The sequence below is a fragment of the Anabrus simplex genome, chromosome 1 (assembly GCF_040414725.1).
Source record: "Anabrus simplex isolate iqAnaSimp1 chromosome 1, ASM4041472v1, whole genome shotgun sequence".
Lineage (NCBI taxonomy): Eukaryota > Metazoa > Arthropoda > Insecta > Orthoptera > Tettigoniidae > Anabrus > Anabrus simplex.
In genome coordinates this window covers 1,615,059,710-1,615,086,356 of record NC_090265.1, presented here as the reverse complement: position 1 = coordinate 1,615,086,356, position 26,647 = coordinate 1,615,059,710, and the positions used below count along the sequence as shown (strand labels likewise).

Here is a 26,647-nt window from a genome sequence, read left to right as displayed (position 1 = left end):
ACACCACGCCGGATCTCCTGAAGGATTTTATACATATTAAAATGATTATAGGAAAAGATGGCAAAAATTTACGGACCCAACTGACTGGGAGGGATACCTGAGACTAGCCCGGGAAGTACGAAATCGATTACTGGAAAGGAAGATTGAAACATGGGAGGAAACGTGCTGGAATCTAATAGAAAACGAGTCAGATCGGGAATTTTGGTGGATTCTCGCAGAAAACGAGTCAGATCGCGAATTTCGGCGGATTATATACCTAAAACAATAAGCATTCAATTATAAATTTCAGTATAATACCATAGCGAAGAACGGGTATCTTGCTAGTTTATATATATAAGAAAACATAAAGGTCCGATAACACTGCCCTGAGGAACTCCCCTCTCAACTATTACAGGGTCAGACAAAGAGACTCTAACTCTCTGAGATCTATTTTCTAGAAATATAGCAACCCATTCAGTCACTCTTTTGTCTAGTCCAGTTGCACTCATTTTTGCCAGTAGTCTCCCATGATCCACCCTATCAAATGCTTTAGACATGTCAATCGCGATACAGTCCATTTGACCTCCAGAATCCAAGATATCTGCTATATCTTGCTGGAATCCTACAAGTTGAGCTTCAGTGGAATAACCTTTCCTAAAACCGAATTGCCTTCTATCGGACGTTATTAATTTCACAAACATGTCTAATATAATCAGAAAGAATGCCTTCCCAAAGCTTACATACAATGCATGTCAAACTTACTGGCCTGTAATTTTTAGCTTTATGTCTATCACCCTTTCCTTTATACACAGGGGCTACTATAGCAACTCTCCATTCATCTGGTATAGCTCCTTCGACCAAACAATAATCAAATAAGTACTTCAGATATGGTACTACATTCCAACCCATTGTCTTTAGTATACCGGGCGAGTTGGCCGTGCGTGTAGAGGTGCGCGGCTGTGAGCTTGCATCCGGAAGATAGTAGGTTCGAATCCCACTATCGGCAGCCCTGAAAATGGTTTTCCGTGGTTTCCCATTTTCACACCAGGCAAATGCTGGGGCTGTACCTTAATTAAGGCCACGGCCACTTTCTTCCAACTCGTAGGCCTTTCCTATCCCATCGTCGCCATAAGACCTATCTGTGTCGGTGCGACGTAAAGCCCCTTGCAAAAAAAAAATGTCTTTAGTATATCCCCAGAAATCTGATCAATTCCAGCTGCATTTCTAGTTTTCAACTTTTGACAATCGCTAGACAAAGATGGAAAATAAGTCGCTACAATATAGGCCATACACGCTGAGAAAAATGGTATTTTAGGGGACGGCTTAAAATTTAATTGTCAAATATTTATTTTATTAGTGGTCGTATCTTCACAAAAATTGGTATGCAAAGTCGGGGAATAGGTCGCTATAATCTAGGCCAATAATGTTATTTGCACTGAGTGAAATGGTAGTTTAGGGGAAGGCCTGAAATGTAATCTATATATAAAACAAGTGTTTTGCCTGTACATTGCTCAGAATTTGAAATGAATGGTATTTCTGTATCTGTCATGTCCACAGTAACAAAGAAATGCATTTTTTACTTTTCCGTAATGTCTGTCTGTCTGTCTGTCTGTCTGTCTGTCTGTCTGTCTGTCTGTCTGTCTGTCTGTCTGTCTGTCTGTCTGATTGTACACGCATCTATAGAAAACAGATTAAGAGAATTTAATGAAAATCGGTATGTAATGTCGGGTGATAAACCACTACAAGCTCGGCTATAAATTATTTTATTCATGCTGAGTGAAATGGCAGTTTAGGGGAAGGCCTGAAATGTAATTCTCAAATAAGTTATTTATGTTAGTGGTCGTATCGATAAATCTATATAAATAAAATAAGAGTTTTGTCTGTACATTACTCAGAATTTGAAAAGAATGGTATTTCTGTGTTGGTTATGTCCACAGTGACAACGAAATGCATTTTTTACTTTTCCGTAATTTCTGTTTGTATGTATGTATGTATGTATGTATGTATGTATGTATGTATGTATGTATGTATGTATGTATGTATGTATGTATGTATGTACACGCATCACGGTAAAACGGCTGAAGAGAATTTAATGAAAATTGGTATGTAATGACGGGTGATGAACCACTGCAATCTAGGCTACAAATTATTTTATTCACACTGAGTGAAGTGGTAGTTTAGGAGAAGGTCTGAAATGTAATTCTCAAATAAGTTATTTATGTTATTAGTGGTCGTATCCATAAATACTACATAACTAACCTAACTTTAGTTATGTCGTAAGTTAGTAGTAGTTATCTAAGAAGTTATTAAATTTCCGATCACTTATGTCTTATACATTGTTACCGTACCGCATATAATCGGAGATATTCATGAATTTGGATTTTTGTTACTAAGTCCATATCAGCGCTGAGTCACGAGAAAATGGGTAAACAGAATTTAGTGAAAATCGGTATGTAAAGTCTGAGAATAAGGAACTACAGTCTACGATACAAATAATTTTGTAAGACACCCTAATATCACAGAGTCGAAAGAAAATTAATGTGAAGGCCTGCAATATAGAAAGCTCATAAACTTTATCAACAGTAACACTACATTGACCATTGTTTGTTGTGATGTGCTTTTTGTCTTCTCTTTCCTCTCATCCCCGATAGATAGGATTACTGCAGCATACTGAGATTTTTTAAAATTTGCTTGACGTCGCACCGACACAGGTAGGTCTTATGGCGTCGATGGGATAGGAAATGAATAGTGGTGTGAAGGAAGCAGCCTTGGCTTTAAGGTACAGCTTGATGTGACTGGTGTGAAAATGGGAAACCACGGAATACCATTTTTTTTTGCTTAACGTTGCACCGACACAGATATGTCTTATGCGACGATGGGATAGGAAAGGTCTAGGAAGTGGAAGGAAGCGGCCGTGGTTTTAATTAAGGTACAGCCCTGGCATTTGCCTGGTGTGAAAATGGGAAACCACGGAGAACCACCGTCAGGGCTGCCAACAGTGGGGCTCGAACCCACCATCTCCCGAATACCATCTTTAGGGTTGCCGGCAGTGGGGTTCGAATCCACTATCTCCCGGATGCAATCTCACAGCTGCGTGCCCCTAACCACACGGCCAACTCGCTTGGTCGTACCGACTGTAACAGCCTGCCTGTATATTGGTAGGAAGTAGCTAGGGTGTAAGATAACTTTCTTCTTTAGCATGCCATTCCTCTGGTTCATACATTTTCTGATATATCTGGTACGTAACACACTGGTTCATCATAGTATTCGAGCTATACAATCCCTACTCTGAGCCACTGATTGGATTGAGTAGTGTGCATATTTAATGGAATAATGACAGAGGAGTGTTCACGGCAGTCTGCGACCTGGTTATTCCAGCTCTGGAACTTTGGACTCTTAGATCAGCACCGTAGTACTCTTCGTTGAAAGTGAGAAAGTGTGCGGTTTTTCATTTGATCGAGTATTTTATATGATAACATTGCTTTCAATCGCTACATTCCTACTGACGTTTTTGTAATGACCTATGTTGAATTAAGTTAGGCAAACCATCAAGTCAGTCTTTCTGAGAATCCCGTAGCGAAGCACGGGTACATCAGCTAGTGCAAAATAAAATACATGCACAGAACAGTATCATTCATTCTTCACGAGAATATCGATGAATTTCACTATAATCTTTCCCCCCACCAGAGAGGTGCTGCACATGCTCTTAATTTGATAGCAGTAAAGGCAAACATGAATTTGCCTATTTATCAAATAAGGAAAAGAGACAAAGGTAGAATATTTGAGCAAAGTGCTGTAAACTACAGTTATCCTTAAGCTAAACTTAGTGAATATGATGTAAATATATATGCCCCAGTATTTTGCGCTTGTACTCAAAATTGAGTAGCCTATTAATCTGGTTATAAAAATATGGTACAGTTGTTTTTAATCTTCAGTCTTGCTACATTTTATTTCATTCTTTTACAGGACAGCCAAAAAGCCAAGGAAGATATAATTTTTAAGTAAACTGCACATTATCTTTTCCCTGTTGTCAAACTTTGTGGAACAAACAAAGAATTTGTGGCCTTATTGCAAAAGTCCTTAACAATAATGGATGGGAGGTATATGAAGAAGTAAATCTGCTTAGCTGAAAATGGTAGCATGAGAAAAGTAGATATTCTAGTCATCAACAAAGAGAGAGATCGGTCTGTAATACTGGACCCAACGGTATGGTTAGAATCAGGCAAACAACAGCCACATGATTTGCACTCAGAGAAGCAGGCAATTTATGTTTCAGTATCCAATTACAACATGGATAAATAACAAATAAACTCCGTCAGAGTTGATGGATTGTTAGTGGGTGCAAAAGATACCATACCAGGGATGATGGCCGAGTTGCAGAAGAGATTTGCCCTCAAGGAAAGCTGCTTCGCCACAATTGCCAAGGCGGCTGTGCATAGGTCAGTGCTTATTTTAAGGAACCATTTATACCCTTTAAAAATAAAATTAAAAAATAAAATTAAAAAATAAAATAAATATCTTACAATACTGCGTTTTATGGCAAACCCAGTCAGGGTCATTTTACTGAATAAAGGATTATATAGCCAAACATATTATCAACAAATTCAGACATCGCTCTAAATCTAACTTAATAAAAGATAATCCCAGGCCTAAGTTATTCAAAACTTTTACATTCAATTAAAATATCTATAGCGTCAATATTGCTTTCTGCACCAACAACAGAAATATGGACATTCTCCATAATTCCAACCTGGTCAACAAATCGGACCCTTTCACTAAGTCAGGAGTTCACAGATTTCAGTGCAGCGACTGTAACAGTTCATATATAGGACAAACTGGCAGGAACTTCAAGATTAGATATGCCGAATATCTCAATGCAATTAAATACAATAGGTTTTCCGCAGTTGGTCAGCATATACAAGATTATAAACACAAATTTAATGGATTAGATCAAGATTTAACAATATTAGACACGTTGAACAAAGGCCCCCTACTAGATATCACGGAAGCCTGTTACATACATCTAGACCAATACTTCAATCCTAATCGCAACTTGAACGACATTTCCGAAAAGCCCAGAATTTTATTTGATTCCCTTATTTCAGTTCAGCTTGTTTTTTCAGATTATATGTCATGCGTTATCACGTTATCCTTCCCTACCATGCTCGTCTGACTCCGCCCCCTCCATCACCCCTCCTCTCCCCCTTCCTGACCCGCCCCTTTCCCCCCACTTAACGATGTTCTACACTTCCAGCAAACTCTAGCACTTGCTCCTTGCCACTCTCCATGCATACATCAGGCCGCTCGAGGTGAGTCTCCTACTTAATAGTATTTTTCCCTATTTCCAATATTTCATTTTAACTCTTAACTTTCTTTTCATACTTCAGGTTCCGAATTGGATCAAGAACTTTCTGGCCATATATCTACTTTCTCTTTACCTGCAACATGATCCACTTCTTTGAGTACCTCATAATTGATGGCTTCTTTTTACGAATTGATATTACAAGCCACCATCAAACTTACTTATGTTACATTATTATCAATACTCTGTGGAAGGACTGGATACTACGTCAATTTTTGGATGTCCATGTTTTATTTTCACACAGTGTTTAGCAGTACTATGCTTGAGACTTTTTAACTATTCCAAAGTGATCAAGTCTTTAAACATTTGTTAATATTTTCACTTTCATTTTATACTTTGACCAACAAACATATAACTTGTTTATATTCTTTTAAGCATTGTATTTTTATTTCATCCTATTAATGTCACTTATTACTAAGGATCTATTATAAGTATGGTACTACATACTTGTATATCTTTGTTCATACGACCTGTTTCAGCTGATGATGGTGTCCATAGACACCGAAACCAGTAATGAAGAAAATTGTTGTAATCATATTAACAACATATTATGTATTGAAAAAAGGTTGATCAATAACATTTCCCTCTGTTGTATGTTATCTCCTATCAATACAGACCAGATATGAAGTTTTTAATGTTGAATTTACTTCATCTCTCTTTTTGTTTCTTAAGATACCATAAAATAATTTCTTGCTGCCCTGCATATCATCTCTCAATTTCTGTGTGAATAAGGCCCAGCTTTTCCTCTTTTCTTCCTCCACTACTTTCTTGGCCAAATTCTTTGCCTTTCTTCAGTCTTAGATGTTTTCCATGCCATTTTATTTTTCTTCACTTTATTCTTGACCCTATCATTCCACCAGTGTGTCTCTTTGTCTTTCACATTTCCTGATGTTCTACCATATACCTTTTCTGCACATCCAATCAGTGCTTCCTTAAATCTTTTCCATTCATTTTCAACATTCCCCATCTCCGTCCTGAGTACCAAGGGTATTATTTCCCTTTGAAATTCTTCTTGTATGCTTTTCTCATTCAACTTCCATACTTTAATTCTTTTCTCTCTTCTTAATGGAAGTTTTTCAATCTTTCCCACTTTCAGTTTTCCTATCACAACTCTATGATCTCCACCAAAGGTTTCTTCAGGCATGGCTGTAACATCTAAAAGATTCTTTTGATGTTCTTTCTCTATGATTATATAATCAATCATGGTCTTTGTTTGTCTATCTCCCCAACCATACCTTGTAATCTTCTGACTGTTGTTCTTGCTAAACTAGGTGTGCCCAACAAACATTTGGTTCCTCATGCAAAAATCCACCAACTCCTCGCCTTCTGGATTTACATTTCCATATCCATAGGGTCCTACAACATCTTCCTTTCCTTGTCTTTCCGTTCCAACTTGTACATTTAGATCTCCCATCAATAGCACTTCCTCATCTTCTGTCTGTCTCTCCACTTCCTCTAGAATGTCCTCTAGATGTTCATCTAGGCAACCCATTTGTGGGGCATACAACTGGAATAGATCTTTCATGCCATTTTCAAACTGGAGTCTCATCACCATCATCCTATCACTGACGTATTTTGTAGACTCCACATATTCTTGGATTTCTTTTCTAAGTATGATGGCCACTCCATTTTTTGCTTCAGGTCCTCCTCTGTAATACAGCCTGTATCCTTCTTTCAGAGGAATCTCTCCTGTACCCTGCTTCTTGGTCTCACACAGTCAAGTATGGCTATATCTTTCTCTTTCATGAAGTCAACCAGTTCTTCTGACTTTCCCGTCAGTGTCAGTAGAATGTATAAAGAAAACGGCATGTGTTGCACCACACATTTAAACAATTGATAAGGAATCTGCCATCTGGGTGACTGCCCTGAATATAGCTCAGTGGTGACTGATAATGATGCACTTAATAAAATAAAGAACAGTAAATCAGGATCACTCCTAATCAGTGACAAAATGAGACCAAGTTTATAGACGTCTATTCAAACTCTGCTCTTCTCCCCCCCTCTTTCTCTCTCTCTATTTCTACAGAGATTTGTATTGGGACTAACACAGAAACTCAGTCCCCAAGTTGAAGGAATTAATGAGAAGCACCTAAAATCTCTGGCTCAACTGTAAATCAAAGACAGTATCCTTTTGAACCAAAGACCATCAATCAACCAGTCTATTGATGTCTGTTTTTAAGACAATTGGAACTATCTCACAGTATAACTTCACAAAGATATATGAGGAAAAATACATACCTTCAAACAAGTATGTTCGACCTGTATCAGGGCTTGGAGTAGTGGAGGTGTTGATCATGTTCCCACCATGGTAACGGAATCCAGTGCTTAGTGATGATTTGCTAGACCACACACTAGGTGTTCTCTGTTTGGGCTGACGAGGGAACTGAAATTTCGGTAACGTATTTAATTATATGATTCCACAAAATATATTACAACAAGTATTATCATGATCACTGCTGACACCTCTGATGACACTACAATCATTAAATCATTATCTTCATCCATTGTATTTAAATGGATGCTGGTCACTGAAAGAAAACTGTCATGAAAGTACCACCAATGAAATGAAAATTTGAATATAAATACTTCTACAATATTCAAAACAAGCTAGGTGCACAAGATTACATAATGAAAGCAGGTCATACAGACGTAAAATATAAAGAAAATACAGACACACAGAAAATATTATACATATACATCCAACAGAAAAATTATCCTTGAATTCATGCATGCTACTCTAGAAGCAAATTTGAACAAAATGTTTTGAAATTATCCTGAACATCTACTTCACTTTAAGTGTATGTTTCTAAAAAAGAATGGACTAATGAGCAGAGGAGCCCAGTACTAGTATAAGGTCTCCTAATTTTTTATAAATACAGAAATCTGTTCATGTGGCTGTTGGTCACAGTATTTTGAAGAGTGTTTCCCACGCACGGCGCGCTGAGGCACTCGGTCTTGGCTTGGCAACCGTTGAGAATGGAGCTCCCGTTGAATATGCGAAGTGCGTGCAGTTATTCGGGGGGTTTTTTTAACGCAAAAGGTACCAAACCGATTGAAATCTATCGCCATTTGACGGAAGTGTATGGTGAGTCATGCTTGGATGTCAAAAATGTTCGTAAGTGGTGTCGAGAGTTTGCGGCTGGTTGCTGGTTTGCTGTATTATGGCCCTTCTTGAAACCAGACTAGAGCAGATCCAGAAGGGAGTGAGAGTGCAGGTATTCCTGTATTTGAACATGTACCAACCATTCTACAGCTTTGGAGAGGGCAGGAAGAATAGAAACTTGATGGTAATTGGATAAAAGTTTTGAACCTGGGTTCTTAGGAAGTGGGATGATATTAGCTAATTTCCAAATTGTTGGTAGTGTGCCATTCATACAATAATTAAAGATATGGATGAGAATGGGGAGAACAGCACCAATAATATTATGCATAAAAGTGATAGGAATATCATTGACCCCACTCACCCTAGATTTAAGACAGTACAGGACTTCCTTAACTTCATTAGTGCTGACTGTACAAAGGCAAAACAAGGGCAATTTTGAGGTATAAGTGATGGGCCGTTATCTGTTTTCCGTCTGTTAAAAGTAAACTCGTGTCCTCATCCCGAGGTGGTGCAGCTCTTTTCAGGCACACCCCCATTGGAGGTGAGCTGCGTGTACCATTTGAACCACATACCAGCCCTCCTGCCATTCTTAAATTTCTGGCAGTACCGGGAATCGAACCCGGGCCCCCAAGGACGGCAGCTAATAACACTAACCGTTACGCTACGGAGGCGGACTTCCATCTGTTAAAAGGATTAGATTGAATCCTGCATTCTGTGATATACGCATTCAGCTCGTTGAGTGGAATATCGGGTGCCTGGCTCTTTTCCCTCATTCTACCAATGCTCATAGCTTGGAGATGCTTCCAGGCACTAGCCATATTTAAGTTACTGAATCACGAACATATTTAAATTTAAGATTATGTATCATTTGTTTAGTTTTATTCCTAATTATTCTATAATTTTCATAGTCAGTTTGGGCACAAGTACATTTGTAGTGTTGACAAAAAAGTATCACGCTAAGACATGTTTTTAAACTCAGAGGTTAGCCATGGATTAGTTTTCCAGGACACTCTAATCAGTCTCTTCAGTGCATGTTTGTTATATAGGCTAGGCATTAATGAATTAAACTTATTCATTATTGTGTCAATATCATCTAGATTTAAAATGCCATGCCACGGAAGGCTATAGGCATCATATCTTAACTGATTCATGTCGATGTCTTTCAAATTCCTGCATGTTACATATCTAGGTTTATAGTTTGGAATACAAAACAAGTAAGCAAGGAATATAACGTCATGGGTGGACATGACTGGTACTGAAATTTGACCATGAGTTACAACTTTCTGAGGGTTATTAGTCACTTTAAGATCAATTAAGGTATGTGAAATATAGTTAACAGTATACACTTGATTAGTCCACGTCATATCACATGACGAAAACAAGTCTTCTAATCTTTTCGTGTCACAGGTCTTGATAAGTAAATTAGTGTTAAAGTCCCCTGAGATTATAACATAGTCATACGCTGGTAGTAAATTAAGGAGATGTGTCTCAAATTTGACGATATGAGATATTTTATGTGGTCAATAAACTACTCCAATAAGCATTTTCTGTCCAGTCGCAATAACTTCAACAAACATTAATTCTGTCCTCGGTATCTCACCGGTCGATGTGGTGCAAATAACACTGCTCTTGAGGTCATCTCTACAATAAAGAGCAAGACCTCCACCCCTCTTATTTCTACGATCATGGTGATGTAGATTATAGCCGTCAAGGTGAACCATACTATTTGGAACTGAGGGAGACAACCAACTTTCACTGATACCTATCACATGGACACAATTTTCACAAAATATACCCTTAATTTTGTCAAAGTGTGCGAGTAAGCTTAGACTGTTCAAATGACAACACTGTAGAACATGAGGATACATGAAAGTTCTTGTTTCAGAAGGCTATCGGTATCAACGGGCTGGGATGGAGTGCTATTGTTAGAGCTATGGTTACTGTCAGAGGGTGGTCCCGTAGTTAGCTGGCTAACGGACATGCTTGAACTAAGACATAAATCTTACCTGGATATCCTGATGAACTGGATTGCTGACTGGTTAACGCATGCACGCACACACGCACGCACGCACGCACGCATACAAGCACAATAAACCTCATAAAAACAATAATATTGTGAAGGCACATTGCAACGGTTTCTTCACTCTGATAATCCACCTAGTTGTCTCAAGTGTGAATTCAGTTCACAAGGTGAATTAATATGCAGCTTCTTTCCTTTGTCTAGGTGAACAATAATGTGGCCATCCTGGGTCAAAACCCGGCGCATACCCCAAAAGTCCCGTGCTTTATTTAGTAGTTCCTTTCATGTGGACGTCAGAGATTCCATGATAAGCAAGCAACTTTGTACCTTTCAGAGCTCGCTTGGCACGCCAGATGCAATCTCATTCACGGTACCTGAGGAATTTAACTATAATAGGTCTATTCCCCGCAGACACCACCTCACCCGCCGTCCTCTTCATATGGCCCAGTCTATGACACCGATCTATGCTGTTCATAGACAATTGAATGTTCAACTTACTTTTCAAGGTTTCTAACATCACAGCATAGGTATCCTCGCTGGATGTTTCACTTACACCATGAAGGAGGAAGCAGTTCCTTCTACTGTATTGTTCTGCCTCATCAAGCTGAATATCCTGCCAATCTAGATGTTCTTGTAGCTGGCCTCCCTCCTCCTTCATGTCACTTAATTCCGCAGATATTTCTCAGAAGTCCTGGAAGTCTGATGCAAGGTTGGTTAGAGTGTCGCTGGGGTTGGGACATGCCGCGCCAGCACCCATGGCTTGCTCCAAGCAAACTTGAAAATCAGACATCCGTTTCTCAAACTTCGTTAGACGTTCATTCATGGCCTTCAGCATCATAGCACTTCACTACTGTTCAACCTGACAATTAAAATGATATACTGACACACCCTTGTAATATAATATGATGGTTTACTTGCTGATATGGCAGGTGAATTCCGGAGCTCGTTTACTCGTGCCATGTAGCGTGCGCCATCTTGTACTATATTATGGCAATAATGATGTTTTGGAAAATGAATCCGAGTTCGAGGGTAGTGATAGCAACAGTGAATGTTACTCGAGTGCGAAGAGCATTGAAGAAAGTGAGAAAGTGCCACACCAGGTCCTTTCAAAAGCATGCGGCAGGTGACACAAAAGAACCTTAATGATTAGAAAGTGGAAAATAAAGAAAATATTCCTGATATATATCCATTTTGGTGATACAGCGGTGTTTCAAAATATCAAAAAATTTGAGTCCGCTCACCGTCCAAACTTGCAATGTTTTTAGAGTACATGAATCCCCTCATTTTGAAATTATTTCAAATGAAACATTTGTACCACAACCAGCAGTCATTCAAGGAATAAATAATGGGTAATTCATAACTTTCAATGGCATTAATGCAAAATTTGAGTGAATTATATTCATTAGTTAATATTTTATGCATGTTTCTTTGTGACAGGTATGCTCAAACTACTTGCAGGCAAATTAAATCTGATTCCAAAGTCAACACTGTGGAAATTTATTGTAATTTTAATTGGTTAACATCTCAAAGGGGTATAATAAACCCAATCTTATCAGATTTACTTGTTTGCTTCTCATTTGTCGTAGTTTAGTTGTTCCCTGTTCCCCTTTCCTTTATATAATTCATTTTATATTGCCCTCCGAACCATCCATCCTTGAACACTGCTGAAGCATCTTAAAGGGGAAGACAGTAGGGAATAATATAAGGTGGTAACTAATTAAACATAGTTTTATTATGAACACCTAATAAATTTTGAAACAAACCACCGCTGCTGTGCAATGTATTTACAGAACTTTTCTCTCCAGAATGTAAAGAAAGAAGACATGTACTCATAGAAATTTTCTTCTAGTTCATTAATTCCTTAATATGATACTAATTCATTAATTTCCTATATAAATACATGCTTTGAGGCACTAAATAAAAAGTCTAAACTCTAGAGTACTATCTATCATTATAACAATTTACTATTAATGTCATAAAATTCACAACGCAATAAAAGTAATTTAAACATGAGCACTACAGTATGAATGAAAAAACTTGCATTGCCAATTGTAATGCACCATTATATCTTATACATGAAAAAGGAAATTAAATAGCACTATTACAAAATAAATATGAAATACATAATATAAGGCTCATAAGTGATACATTTTAAAAACCACAATACATCACTATTACATTAAGTGACTATGGTCATGATATAGGCTTTTGGGCTTATGCCATGTCAAGAAAATAAGGTAAAATTCTTTACATTTTGCAGAGAACTTTGCTCTGTGACATCAGAAGAAACTCTTGACTGTCCACGAGAAAGGCTTCTTAAACAATGAGCTTTGAATTTAGACATTATAATAGAAGTGGAAATGGTACATTCGTTCGTCACCAGATGATTCCCCAGATGCGGTACAGCGCTAGCATTCGAAGCGGAAACTGACGGAACCATCAGAATCAGTCTGCGAGGGTCACATAACATAACAGGTGTACGCACATATGAAGCTATGATATTGACACAAGCCTGGAATGAAACACCTGGCGATGAGGAACGTATGAAACTGGAAAACACCAAAATACCAATAGTGAAGGGACAGGGAAGGGAACTACCTACATAGGTCCTTAATGGCTAGCAACCAGGTATTAATTGATAGCCAGTGTCCCTATTGAAATTGTTAGGATTTCTACATATTTCCACAGCTTCCCATATAATCCTGGACCTGTAGTGTCTAGTGTAGGTAAGAGCTCGAGCATCTTGGAACATGATATCATGACCCGATGATAGAGCGTGCTCAGCTATTGCTGATTTGTCTGGCTGGTTGAGACGAATATTATGTTCGTGTTCCTTGATATGAGTACAATGGACCGGCATGTTTGGCCAATGTATACCTTACCGCAAGTACGGGGAATTTCATATACCCCAGGCTGTAAAAGTGGGGACAATTTGTCCTTGGTTCTACCCAGACTGTGAGAAATTTTAGTGACGGTGCCAAACACGGTGTTTGTGGAGCACCTTGGCAATTCGATCTGTGGTGTTGTGAATGTAATGCAGGTAGGCAGTTCCCTTGAGTTCTTTCTTCTGTGAGCTTTGCTTGGTCATTTCTCTGGGATGCAGGTCTCCATGAATCTGCAAATCACTGTAACCACCCTTGAACGTAACTTTGAGTGTGTCCATCTCCACCTGGATATTTGATGTCTCACAAATTCGTCTTGCTCTCTTTGTGAGTGTTGTGAGAATGCCTTGTTTTTTGCTGGATGGTGGTGAGACTGCATGAAGATAGCGATCTGTGTGGGTAGGCTTACAATAGATGGTATGTCCTAAGGACTCGTCTGGGGTGGGAATTTTTATGAACAGACGGAGTGGCTATGGGAAGTCCACTTTTCCCCATAGTGGCTAATTTCTTCATGGAGCATTTTGAGGAGGAGGCTTATACTTTGACACCCATCACACCTATGATATGGTGGAGGTATGTTGATGATACATTTGTGGTCTGGGTAGAAGGTCCGGAGAAACTTCATTTATTTCTAAACCAGCTACATCAGCAACATCCTTCAATTAAAGTCACTATGGAGATGGAGTCGGGCGGATGTCTTTTCTTTTTTGGATGTTCTAGTAAGAAAGAAACCAGATGGCTCCTTAGGACATACCATCTATCGTAAGCCTACCCACACAAATCGCTATCTTCATGCAGAGTCTCACCACCATCCAGCACAAAAACAAGCCATTCTCACGACACTCACCAAGAGGGCAAGATGAATTCGTAAGACATCAAATATCCAAGTGGAGATGGACAGACTCAAAGTCACGTTCAAGAGTAATGGTTACAGTGATATGCAAATTCATAGAGCCCTACATCCCAGAGAAACAAACAAGCAAAGCTGACAGAAGGAAGAACTCAAGGAAACTGCCTACCTGCCTTACATTCCCAACACCACAGATCAAATTGCCAAGGTGCTGCTCAAACAATATAAAACTGTGTTTGGCACCATCACTAAAATTGATCACAGTCTGGGTAAAACCAAGGACAAAATGTCCCCACTTTTACAGCCTGGGGTATACGAAATTCCCTGTACTTGCGGTAAGGTATACATTGGCCAAACATGCCAGTCCATTGATACTCGTATCAAGGAACATGAACGTAGTATTCGTCTCAACCATCCAGACAAATCAGCAATAGCGGAGCACGCTCTATCATCGGGTCATGATGTCATGTTCCAAGATGCTCGAGCTCTTACCTACACTAGACACTACAGGTCCAGGGTTATATGGGAAGCTATGGAAATACGTAGAAATCCTAACAATTTCAACAAGGACACTGGCTATCAATTAAGTAATACCTGTTTGCTAGCCATTAAGGACCTATGTAGGTAGTTCCCTTCCCCGTCCCTTCATTATTGGTATTTCAGTGTTTTCCAAATTCGTACGTTCCTCATTGCCAGATGTTTCATTCCAGGCTTGTGTCAATGTCATAGCTTCATATGTGCGTACACATGTTATGTTATGTGACCCTCATAGACTGATTCTGATGGTTCCGTCCAGGGAGCCATCTGGTGACAAACAAATACCATTTCCACTTCTATTATAACATCTAAATTCAAAGCTCATTGTTTAAGAAGCCTTTCTTGTGGACAGTCAAGATTTTCTTCTGATGTTGCAAAGCAAAGTTCTCTGCAAAACGTAAACAATTTCACCTTATTTTCTTGACATGGCATAAGTCCAAAAGCCTATATCATATCTATAAGTATGGGCCGTGAAAGCATCAATGGAAACATTAAGTGACAATGAAGATCAACAACATTAGACAACTAGGTAATTATCAATGATATTATGTTGCAAGGTGTAGGGAATCTTTCACTTTCACATCCTGTGTGGCCTTTCCCTTTGCCAACAGCTTCATTTTTCAAACTGTCAAACCTCTTCTGTTTTTCCTCTAATTAAGTGTTAAGAGAGGGTTGTTGCCAACTTGTTCTTCCTATTAAAATAATAACCACCACCACTATCTATTAATTATAAAAGCTATGTTCTCAAAAGCCGGCCCCGTGGTGTAGGGGTAGCATGCCTGCCTCTCACCCGGAGGCCCCGGGTTCGATTCCTGGCCAGGTCAGGGATTTTTACCTGGGCCTGAGGGCTGGTTCGAGGTCCACTCAGCCTACGTGATTAGAATTGAGGAGCTATCTGACGGTGAGATAGCGGCCCCGGTCTAGGAAGCCAAGAATAACGGCCGAGAGGATTTGTCGTGCCGACCACACGACACCTTGTAATCTGCAGGCCTTCGGGCTGAGCAGCAGTCGCTTGGTAGGCCAAGGCCCTTCAAGGGCTGTAGTGCCGTGGGGTTTGGTTTGGTTTGGTTTTTTATGTTCTCAAAATTACCTAAATTATGATCAAATCAATTAGATGTATGTTATCAACTCTCTGGTTTCTAATACATATTCATTATTGACTACCATTATTTATATAACAGTATGAATGGTTTGAGCAATTTCACAATTCCAAACTACAATCAAGCATAACAAAAATATGATTTTGTATCTTCTAACTTCTAGCATGGTTCCACAATCCAAGCCAACTCATTGCACAGAGGTACCTCATTATGTCTTTATTTGTTCATTACAGATAGACCCCTGTCAATATACCAGAAATTAGCGATGCTGTTCATCCTTAATTTCCAAAAACAGTAAAAGTAGTTAGTGGGACGTAAAGCAAATAACACTATTATTTAACATTCTTACTACTTTTTTTTTTTTATAACCTACATTCCTAGTGTTATAACTCTAAGTTCACTTTGTCCAGAATGTCCAATATCCAGGCAAGTTGGCCACCTAGTTTGGGTCACATAGCTATGAGCATGCATTCAGGTGATGGTGGGTTCGAATCCCACCATGGCATACAGTAGATATGCACTGTTTGTGAAATATGTAGTTCTGACTGAAGCCATGATGGGTCGCCATGAGGCCAAATGTCATTTTGGAGAATTACACAATATATTGGACGATGTTTCAGCAATTAATCTTGGTACTGTTGATTAGAGGTATGGCCACCTACTCATATGTCTGATTCCAGACAGCAACATTATGCAGATGTACACCAAGGCCATTGCACCATACCAGTAACCATGCTAGGCTATAAAAATTGCAGACCATATTAGAGGTAGTGTCAACGCAAGTATGCCAACTAGGCTCCCTGCAACCATTAGGTTACAGTTGGGCTATGATCACAGTAGTGATGAGAAAATAAAATAAAAAATAATCGCTTATTTAATTATTTCATTTTATTTAATTATTTTTCCATTTGATTATTTTTTGTTTATTTGATTATTTTTCCATTCAATTATTATTTGATTATTCATTCAAAACTCCATTCGAAGCAATAAGGCAATCGAATAATGAATGCTTTCAAAATTATTGATTTTTTTTTTTTTTTTTTTTAAGAATTTGCTTTACGTCACATCAACACAGAGAGGTCTTACGGTGATGATGGGATAGGAAAGAGCCAGGAGTGGGAAGGAAGCAGTCATAGCCTTAATTGAGGTACTGTCCCAAAATTTGCATGGTGTGAAAATGGGAAAACATGGAAAACCATCTTCAGGACTGCAGATAGTGGGGTTCAAACCCACTATCTCCCGGATGCAAGCTCACAGCTGTGCGCCCCTAACCGCATTGCCAACTCACCCGGTAATAATCAAATGAAAAGTTATCCAGATGTCATCAGCTCAACAATCTCATCATGGGGAAATTGTAACTACCTATCCCCATTTCTCTACAGGAAGTGAGTGGGTGGAAGGATCGGTCTCTGATAAGCCTTCCAAAAATCATATGAACTCATGTGAACGAGTCATGCACTTAGATGCCATTAATTAAAATGCATAGATTACAGTAATATATTGCATCATGCGTCCGTGCGGTTAAGTGATCACTTGGCTCAGCACATTTATCGTCAAAAATTAAAATTCTCTATATTGTTAAGTTGCTAGTTGCTATCTTTGAAATTCTGGTGACGGTGGTGGTGGTAATGGTTACCATTTTGAGAGGAAGTACAACTGGGCAACTATCCTCTATTGATACTAATCAATGGGAAAAAATGAAAGATATCCAACACTTCAAAAAATGAAGGTTTCGGCCAAAGAAAGGCAAGGGCCATGAAGGTCACGAAAATAAAAGACTTGCCTGGCCTCGAAACTTAATACCGTCGGGGTCAGAAAAGAAGAAAAGTTGACTAAGGAAAGTCGGTTAGGATAGATGAAAGTAAGGAGCCTACTACAAGTAACTGGAACCAATGCCTGGATTCGGCTAAGGGCCCCGTGGTTGCCAATATTCACTCACTTATTCAATCAATCACCACTGATATGCACTTAGGACAGTCGCCGAGATGGCAGATTGCCTATCAGCTATTCATGCAGTCATTTCTTAAATAATTAAAGAGCCCCTGGGCTCATCTTTGTCATCATAGGAGTTGCAGACGACAGTGCTGCTAGAGGAGAGTACTCAAATCAAATCAAAATCTCTTTATTTGCAAATGAGGTGTCTACCTTGGTGGCAAATGGTACACTAAAATACATTATTGTCAAGCACTAAATATTAAATTAACAAGAGAAGAAAATTTTCCTATATTACAATATTAAACAATTTATGCTAACAATTTTTTCTATTAAACACACAGCTCATCCTTTATAAATTTATATTGTTTACAAAATTCTACTTATAATATCTCCTATACTACTTACAAATATAGTCAACTGATATACAGTATGTGGAATTACTTCAAATGATACTGTACAACTGGTATAAGATTAAACTTTACATTGCATTTATTTACTTTTTTTTTTTTTTACCCATTCTGGAACTTAAGTAGCTTAATGATCTGCTGCGTCTTAACCAGAGCCCCTTTTGCCACCACTTTTCAGAGTTCCTGAAGGGCTTTCACAGCTACCGTAGCGGTCCCCGGGCCCTCAAAGTCCCCACTGTACTTCACCCCTACAGGTAGTCCCCTACTTGGGCTGTCCAAACTCCTTAGACCCGGGGATGGAATTAATTTATTCACACACATCTTTTTTATTTACAATAACTTGCACTGGTCGAATGCCCTCTAACACTTCATTTATTTTCTCTCTTGCTGTTTATTCTCTTCTTGAATATCTGTACAGATTTTGGAAAAGGATCAAACACTACCCCTGGTAAACTGTTCCACTCCTTCACACCCTGCCCAATGAATGAAAATTTACCCCAATCGCTTCTGCTAAAATTCCTTCTAATTTTATACTTGTGGTCTGTCCTGCCGATACAATTATTTTCTAACTGAAGCCTCTCATGGATATCTACCCATGCTTCTTCTCTTGTATAGGCTCTATATCATTCTATAAGTCTAATTTTCTCCCTTCTCTTACTTAAACTTTCCTACCCTAGTTCTTTTAACATTTCTGATACACTACTCTTTCTCCTGAAATCCCCTGTTACAAATCTTGCTGCTTTCTTCTGCACACTATTTCTTTTATTAGGTATTCTTGGCGAGGATCCCAAACACTGTTTGCATATTCCAATAATGGATGAACCATTGAGAGAAACTTTCAAAGGTGGTTAAATGAAGAAGTTATATCATGTTCAAGATCATGCTTCCACATCTCTGCACAGTATTTAAAATACAATTTACCGTTGCTCTTTTATAGCTATTGTTGAGAGTTAAAGAGAATTTCCTGTTGTGTATGTTTATCAGGAACTCAAGGGAGACTTCTTTAGTTAGTTGGAACATAGAAAGAATGATGAACTCTTCTCAGAAGAACTCTTAAGGTTTCACCTTACCTTTTCCTGCCTGCTGGCTCTTTAGAAAGTGTGTGCGTGCATCTTGTATTCAGGATTCATTCAAGGCAAATATTTTCGCACTGCAAGTTGTGTGGTTAAGCTTATTTTTAATACGTATAATTTTTGCTTTCTCAAAAATGCATTTGTTTCTACATTCGTCCCTGTTTTTATCTCCTCGTAAGATGTGTATTGTTTAATATAACACCTTGTGTAAAAAATTGGGTTAAATGAAGGAGTTATATTATATTCAAGATCATGCTTTCACGTCTCTACACAATATTTAAAATGAAATTTACCGTTGATCTTTATAGCTATTGTTGAGAGTGAAGGAGAATTTCCTGTTGTGTATGTTTATCAGGAACTCAAGGGAGACTTCATTAGTTAGTCGGAACATAGAAAAAATGATGAACTCTTCTCAGAAGAACTCTTAAGGTTTCACTTTACTTTTTCCTGCCTCCTGGCTCTTCAGAAATGTGTGCGCGTGTGTTTTGTATTCAGGAATCATTCAAGACGAATATTTTCACACTACAAGATATGTGGTTAAGGTTATTTTTAATATGTATAACTTCCCCTGTTTTTTATCTCCTTGTAAGATGTGTATTGTTTAATTTTCCTGTTGTGTATGTTTATCAGGAACTCAAGGGAGACTTCATTAGTTAGTCAGATCATAGAAAGAATGATGAACTCTTCTCAGAAGAACTCTCAAGGTTTCACCTTACTTTTTCCTGCCTGCTGGCTCTTTAGAAGTGTGTGCGCGTGCGTTTTGTATTCAGGAATCATTCAAGGCAAATATTTTCGCACTGCAAGTTGTGTGGTTAAGCTTATTTTTAATATGTACAACTTTGCTTTCTCAACGATGCATGTGTTTCCACATTCGTCCCTGTTTTTATCTCCTCGTAAGATGTGTATTAATTAATGTAACACCTTGTGTAAAAACTGGGTTATCTGAAGGAGTTATATCATGTTCAAAATCATGCTTTCACGTCTCTGCGCAATATTTAAAGTTTTACCGTTGTTCTTTATAGCTATTGTTGAGAGTGAAGGAGAATTTCCTGTTGTGTATGTTTATCAGGAACTCAAGGGAGACTTCATTAGTTAGTCGGAACATAGAAAAATGATGAACTCTTCTCAGAAGAACTCTTAAGGTTTCACTTTACTTTGTCCTGCCTGCTGGCTCCTCAGAAATGTGTGCGCGTGTGTTTTACATTCAGGAATCATTCAAGAAGAACACTTTCGCACTGCAAGATGTGTGGTTAAGGTTATTTTTAATTTGTATAACTTTTGTTTTCTCAACGATTCATTTGTTTTCTATATTCGTCCCTGTTTTTATCTCCTTGTAAGATGTGTATTGTTTAATGTAACGCCTTGTGTAACATAAATGCCTACATGCTTGCCTGTTTCCCATTTTGGCTGATGATGATGCAAACACAGCATCGAAACTAGTTCCAAGTACAAATACATGTTATAAATAAAATATAACATTTTGTATTGAAAAGGTGGACCGTTTTAAGTTTTTCCTATCATCCTTCTCAGTTCAATACGGACAAAAAATGAAATTCTTAGGTTTAAATGAACCATACTTAGGTAACTTTTTTCTTTTAATTCTTTATTGCATCCTTTAAGTAGCCTCATTATGACATGTAACGAAAGAGGGCATTCGGAGAGGTGGACGCCGATAAGAAGTCAATTTACCAGCCAACTGTAAACTACTATAAAGATAAATATCACCTAGACAATATTTCCGTCCATGGACTCATGATCGGAGCTCGAGCCATAATCCCTAAATTTATTGTACAGCTATGGGATTCTCTCGGTCTCAGCCGGACACGACTTCACGACATCGCTATCGCCGCAATACAAGGTTCAGTGACCATACTCTGTAACCATCTTTATAACATCTGAAGAACCGTATTGCAAATGTATTCCTGAGCCTTGTGGTGATTTTTTCTACCTGCCCCACTAGCAAAGTCAACAGTAACTTAGAGGACAAAATACTGTGTAGTCGACATACCTTATCCTTGTGGCAGCCTCCGCATGGGGGAAGTTGTAATAATAATAATTTTTTTTTTTTTAATTCCCAACAATGTCATCAACATGATCCTTCCAGTGCAAATTACTTTCAAATCTCACACCTAAGTATTTGCACTTGCCATCTTTTGGGATAACTACCTCATCCAAAGTATATTCAAATTCAGTTTTAAAGCTCCTGTTTGTAAAAGTTGTAACAGTTGATTTGCCTCCATTAACCTTCATATTATTTTCTTAAACCCATTTTTGGATACTTTCAAGGTCCCTTTGTAATTCTAAACAATCCTCAATGTTATTTATTTCCCTATAAACAATTATGTCATCTGCATACAATCTTATTTTTGATGTTATATTGTTCCCTAAATCATTTGCGTATATTAAGAAAAGTAACGGACCAATTATACTACCCTGTGCAATTCCCTTCCAAAGTTTCTCTTCCCGCGATACATTATTTCCTACTTTGACTTTCTGAACCCTTGAATTTAGAAATGTTTTTATCCAACGTGTAACCCTTACATCCAATCCTATTCCCTCCAATTTCTTTAATAATATTCCATGTTCCACTCTATCAAAGGCTTTGGAAAGATCTATGGCTATGCAATCTAACTGACCTCCTGAATCCAATTGATCTGATATGTCCTGCTGAAATCTCACCAGTTGTGGCTCACAAGAAAATTTCTTTCTAAATTCATACTGGCTCCTCATGAACCAATTTTTATCATCACATATCCCTCTGATGTACTTTGATATTAAACTCTCCAGTATTTTACAAACTATACTGGTCAGGCTGATTGGCCTGTAGTTCTCTGGTTTCCTTTTATCACCCTTTCCTTTATAAATTGGTATATTATACTCAGAGTACTACAATCAACTTTTGTGACATCCTGCAGATTCTATGCACATGAGTATGGTTTTGTGCAAATGTCTGTGAGCAATAAACAGTGCTGTGCCATGCTCTGAAGTATAGGTGTAAAAGAAATTTGCCTCTTCTGGAACAAAGGATTCACGTTATGTTCTTATCATTTTCCATTAGTTTGATGCATTTCACATGATAAAAGAATTTGCTCTAAAATAAAATGCACCACCCTATTCTATCATTGGCATTTTCCATTCACATTTATCACAATCAAGTACAAAAACTCCTGAGAGATATAAGCAACATAGACTGTTAACATACCTACAAAATTATTCTCTGTATACAATACACATCGATCAAAATCAATAAGAGGAAGAAACTATCTACACATTCACATGCAATTTAAAAAGAAATAGGGGCAGTGTATAGAAACACACTCACATTGCCTTGCTCTATCTCACTATCAGACACAGTACTACGGAATGAGGCCTGGTGCCCAGCTCTTTGTCTTGTGAAAGCTGGGTTAGTGATGATGCTGCCTGCATCAGAAGCATTGCAAGAAGCGACACCCTCAGTGGAGCCATGTAAAGTATTCTCTGTCCCACCCTAAAAAACAAAGGCAAAAAAGCAAAAACTAGAAAAAATTAAAAGTATGAAAAAGAAAAACTCATAAAGAAAAACCTCAGTGTTTTCATAAGAAATATAATGGTCTGAACCTAATGCTCAACCCAAATCATAAGCTAGTCAACCGCAAATAGATAACATAATTTGTGATATAACCAGGACACTTTCTACCTCCTTGTTTGTATTGCATAATGGTTTTCATTGCAACACATTTTTGAAGTTCCTGCATACTGTACAGTATATCTATTCATCTGCTACTTTGGAATTTTTTCCATCTGCAAGAATGCATAGATGAAGAACTGATCAATCAAATCACTCAAATTAATCAGCTCCTTATAAGACCACACAAGCAAAAAAAACTATAAGATTTCTTAGTCAGAGAATTAGGTTTGGATTCTTTATATTTTATTCCATCTACCCATCCAATAAGGATGAAATAAAACAAAAAATCCTTCAGAAAATTATGTTCTTTTTTTTTAACCTTACACTTCAAGAAAATGATGACATGTAGACGCAGGTAAATGGTTGGATGATACCTAGATATTTAAAAGGTATTACATGTATAAATATACAAACTTAAGTATAACTCTGCTGTCTTCAGAATGCTGTGTCTATTTCCTATTGATAAGATTGTTGAAATAGCTCCCCACCCTTTCTCAGCAAGTCTGGCACTTATAGTTCAGTTTCACATAAGTAAAATCTTATGCACACTGTATGCTGTGCAAACCAGCAATGATCCAAAAACCTTTCAGAATTCAGTACGTAAAAGAATTCACACAAATATAAACCTCCTGTACCTTTCTTTTATAGGTTAATATTCTGCTCATTGATATCCAGCTGGAAGGATATGGCAATAGATATCACACATATGTCCTATTCTTCTAATCATTATTATCATACTTTAAAATGTTAAAATACTATGTTAAAGGGTCCACAAATGACACATGCTTGAAATTAAGTCACTCTGAAGTCACAAGTGCCCGATTACTTTCTACTATCTTTCACACTCTATTAAACATTTGTTGCTAGCTATGAATTTGATGTAGATATGATAATCCCTTGTCCTACTAAGTTCTGTGAATATCACACATGTTTCGGGTAAATTTCTTCTATATTTTAGCATTATTATCAAAGGTGATTACCAGTGCATATGCATCTGATATAGGTGCCGGTAAGCTTATTATGTGTCATCATATAAAATAAACATTTTTGTAGCTTGAAGAATATATGTATGAGAATTTACTATGATTGCAATATAAAAGCATTAGAAAACGTTTCCTACACTACTGCAAACTCTTCCTTGAAACAGATCAATCTAGATCATTTGCAAATAGTATGATAAGTACTAAACTAAAATAAAATGTATTTTGATTTTACATATTGAGCACCTGGGAATATTCTGACAAATAGTTTGTAATCTGCCCAAAAATTATTTCACTGAATAAAAGCAGGAAACGATGTGTTTCCATAACAATATGCAATTTAAAGGCATTCATAAATCATACTTTATGAAAAAATTTTCAGCAATCCCTAGAGACCATGGCAGTTCCAGCCAAGAAATTTCACCACCATCCCAGCAGTCCTGCATAGTGGTACATACCAAATTCTGTAACCACACTTGGAATTATTGTGTACTTTTCTTTGTTTTTAGTTCACAAACAGAGTTGATTTGAAAAACATGTGCGAAGATCATGATTGTCACCATACACCAGCTTCTGTTAGTATATTTTGAATGCCACAGTGGTCACGAGGGATCACCACATGATATTTCCATTAGGCCATAGGGTGTCCATATAATGGTTAGGTTTCTACTGTACTTCAGTTATATGTCAGAACAGCCAAGGGACGACTGCAGAGTAAGATTATGTATATGCAAAGGACTGCTATGAGTATGAATATTTTGACACCACTGGGGTGGGGTTAGGTGCAACATAGAATGATACAAACAAAATTGATAATATTTTCATCATCATTACCATTGTCATAATATTATTTGATCATGCTATACAACATCCCCTTCCACCACAGTTGTGTCAAAGCACTCATAAGGGCCATAGAGGACTTACATATATCAATAATATTACTATGCAGTGGTCCCTTGGCTTGCCTGGTAATATAACTGTTGTACTGTATATACGTTATAATCATATGGACAACCAGGCTCTGAAGGAAGTATCATGTGGCAGTCCCTAACGATTGCCATGCCATTCAACATGTTAAAATTAATCCAAGAGATATGGAATTAAAATGGAACAGACCTAGGAAAGTAGTGAGCAAATTAATTCCCATTTAGAAGTGATGCCAGTAGTGAATAGCTATTAATGAAGTGTTCAAAATATTAGATAAAGGGATAAGGGGGAGAAAAAAGCAATTATATGTATGGGTCGACAGCGAAAAACTCAATTAGTCTAAAGTAGAATGTGTTTATTTGACATATCTTCGATGCTCTGCTTCTTTCCTATAGATTACTTACCATTCTTCTTACTACAGTAACATAATACATATACTAGTACCCAATGTATACCTAGTATGCTGTTCTACATGTTCAAGATCAGCAAGTAAAAGAAGAAACAGTTAACTATATTGGAAGAAAGGAACCACTCCTAGTATAGCATACCAAAGTAAAACCTAATCAACTGTAATTTACTTGAATTATTGATACTGATAAGTACCATAAAACAACATACTTATTACTAAATTGATTAATGAACCGCCAGCTTCATGGACACATGTTTGTATTGATAATTTAGGATTCATATTAAGCAAAAATTGTGAATTTTGACTTTCAGGATGTTTCTTATTTTGGTAGTATAGTGGGACACTGTTTGGTGGTAGTACGTTTAATTTACCTGCTCAGATAATTTCATATACACCACAAGAATTCTGTCTGCCTGACAGTTCTTTATTGAACTGCCTAGTACTCAAGAGAATAAAGCTTCTCCTCAGTTGGAAGAACTAAGCTAGCAGACTGGAATAACAAGAGGAGGAGGAGGAGGAGGAGGTGAAGGAGGAGGAGGAGGAGGAGGAAAGATTCATGCTACTTTAAACACCCAAAGCACATTTTCAATTCCTGGTCTCTTCTTTCGGCTGTATTAGAACTTTTTGCCTTATTCTGTAATATTATGAAGACAAAATGAGTGGTTTCAGATCATCATCATCATCATCCATCGGAGTGTATGTTTCACTGGTGCAGATCTTGAAACGTCATTTTACTTGATATGATATGCTATCGGATTTCAAATGCAGAAGCCTCATGTCATTAATAGCGTCCTGCCATGACTGTTTGGGTCTGCCTCTTGGACAATGTCCGTCAACTGTTAGATGATAAGTATCATTAGCTATGGTGTTTGGCACTGCAAGCAGGACATGGGCATATCTCTAGAGATGTCTTTTGTGTATTTTTTCATATACCAATTTTCCATCGGATGACAGCATTCGGAACATGGTCAAGACATGAGATGCCCACTGATCACTGCAGCACATACATTTCTATGATGAGTAATTAGTGATCTACTTTCTAGGTTACTTGCCAACACTCAGTTCCACAGAGAACTACTGGAAAAAATTAGAGTATATTTTTTATTTTAAAAGGATTGAGATCTACTTGCCACAATATATTGCAGTCAAGACTTGATATTTGCCACACTGGTTGTTTCTGAATATCAACTGACGTATTTTGCAATTATAGATAAGATCTGGTTTCCTCTTTTGGGAATAATTTTCCAGTGATCGAGGTCGGTCCTTGTCCTAAATGCCCTCTCACAGATGGAACACAAGAAAAGACGAACACCAATGTACGGTCCTACTTGCAAGCTGAACACTAGAATAGTCGCCCCCACCATTATGATCAGCAAATGCACTTAGGCCATCTCTCTCTCTCTCGCCCCTCAGAAG

The 26,647-nt window shown here is 37.8% G+C and overlaps 1 protein-coding gene across 1 annotated transcript in view; it reads right to left on the bottom strand.

The window, feature by feature from the left end:
• Nucleotides 1-26,647, bottom strand: part of Rab3-GEF (Rab3 GDP-GTP exchange factor) — a 517,470-nt gene that overhangs the window by 144,350 nt on the left and 346,473 nt on the right. Inside the window, exons 31-32 of the mRNA XM_068226364.1 lie at nucleotides 22,571-22,735; nucleotides 7,580-7,724 (exon numbers count right to left, since the gene is read on the bottom strand). Of these exons, the coding sequence (XP_068082465.1) occupies nucleotides 7,580-7,724; nucleotides 22,571-22,735 (310 nt within the window). The remainder of the gene's footprint in view (nucleotides 1-7,579; nucleotides 7,725-22,570; nucleotides 22,736-26,647) is intronic.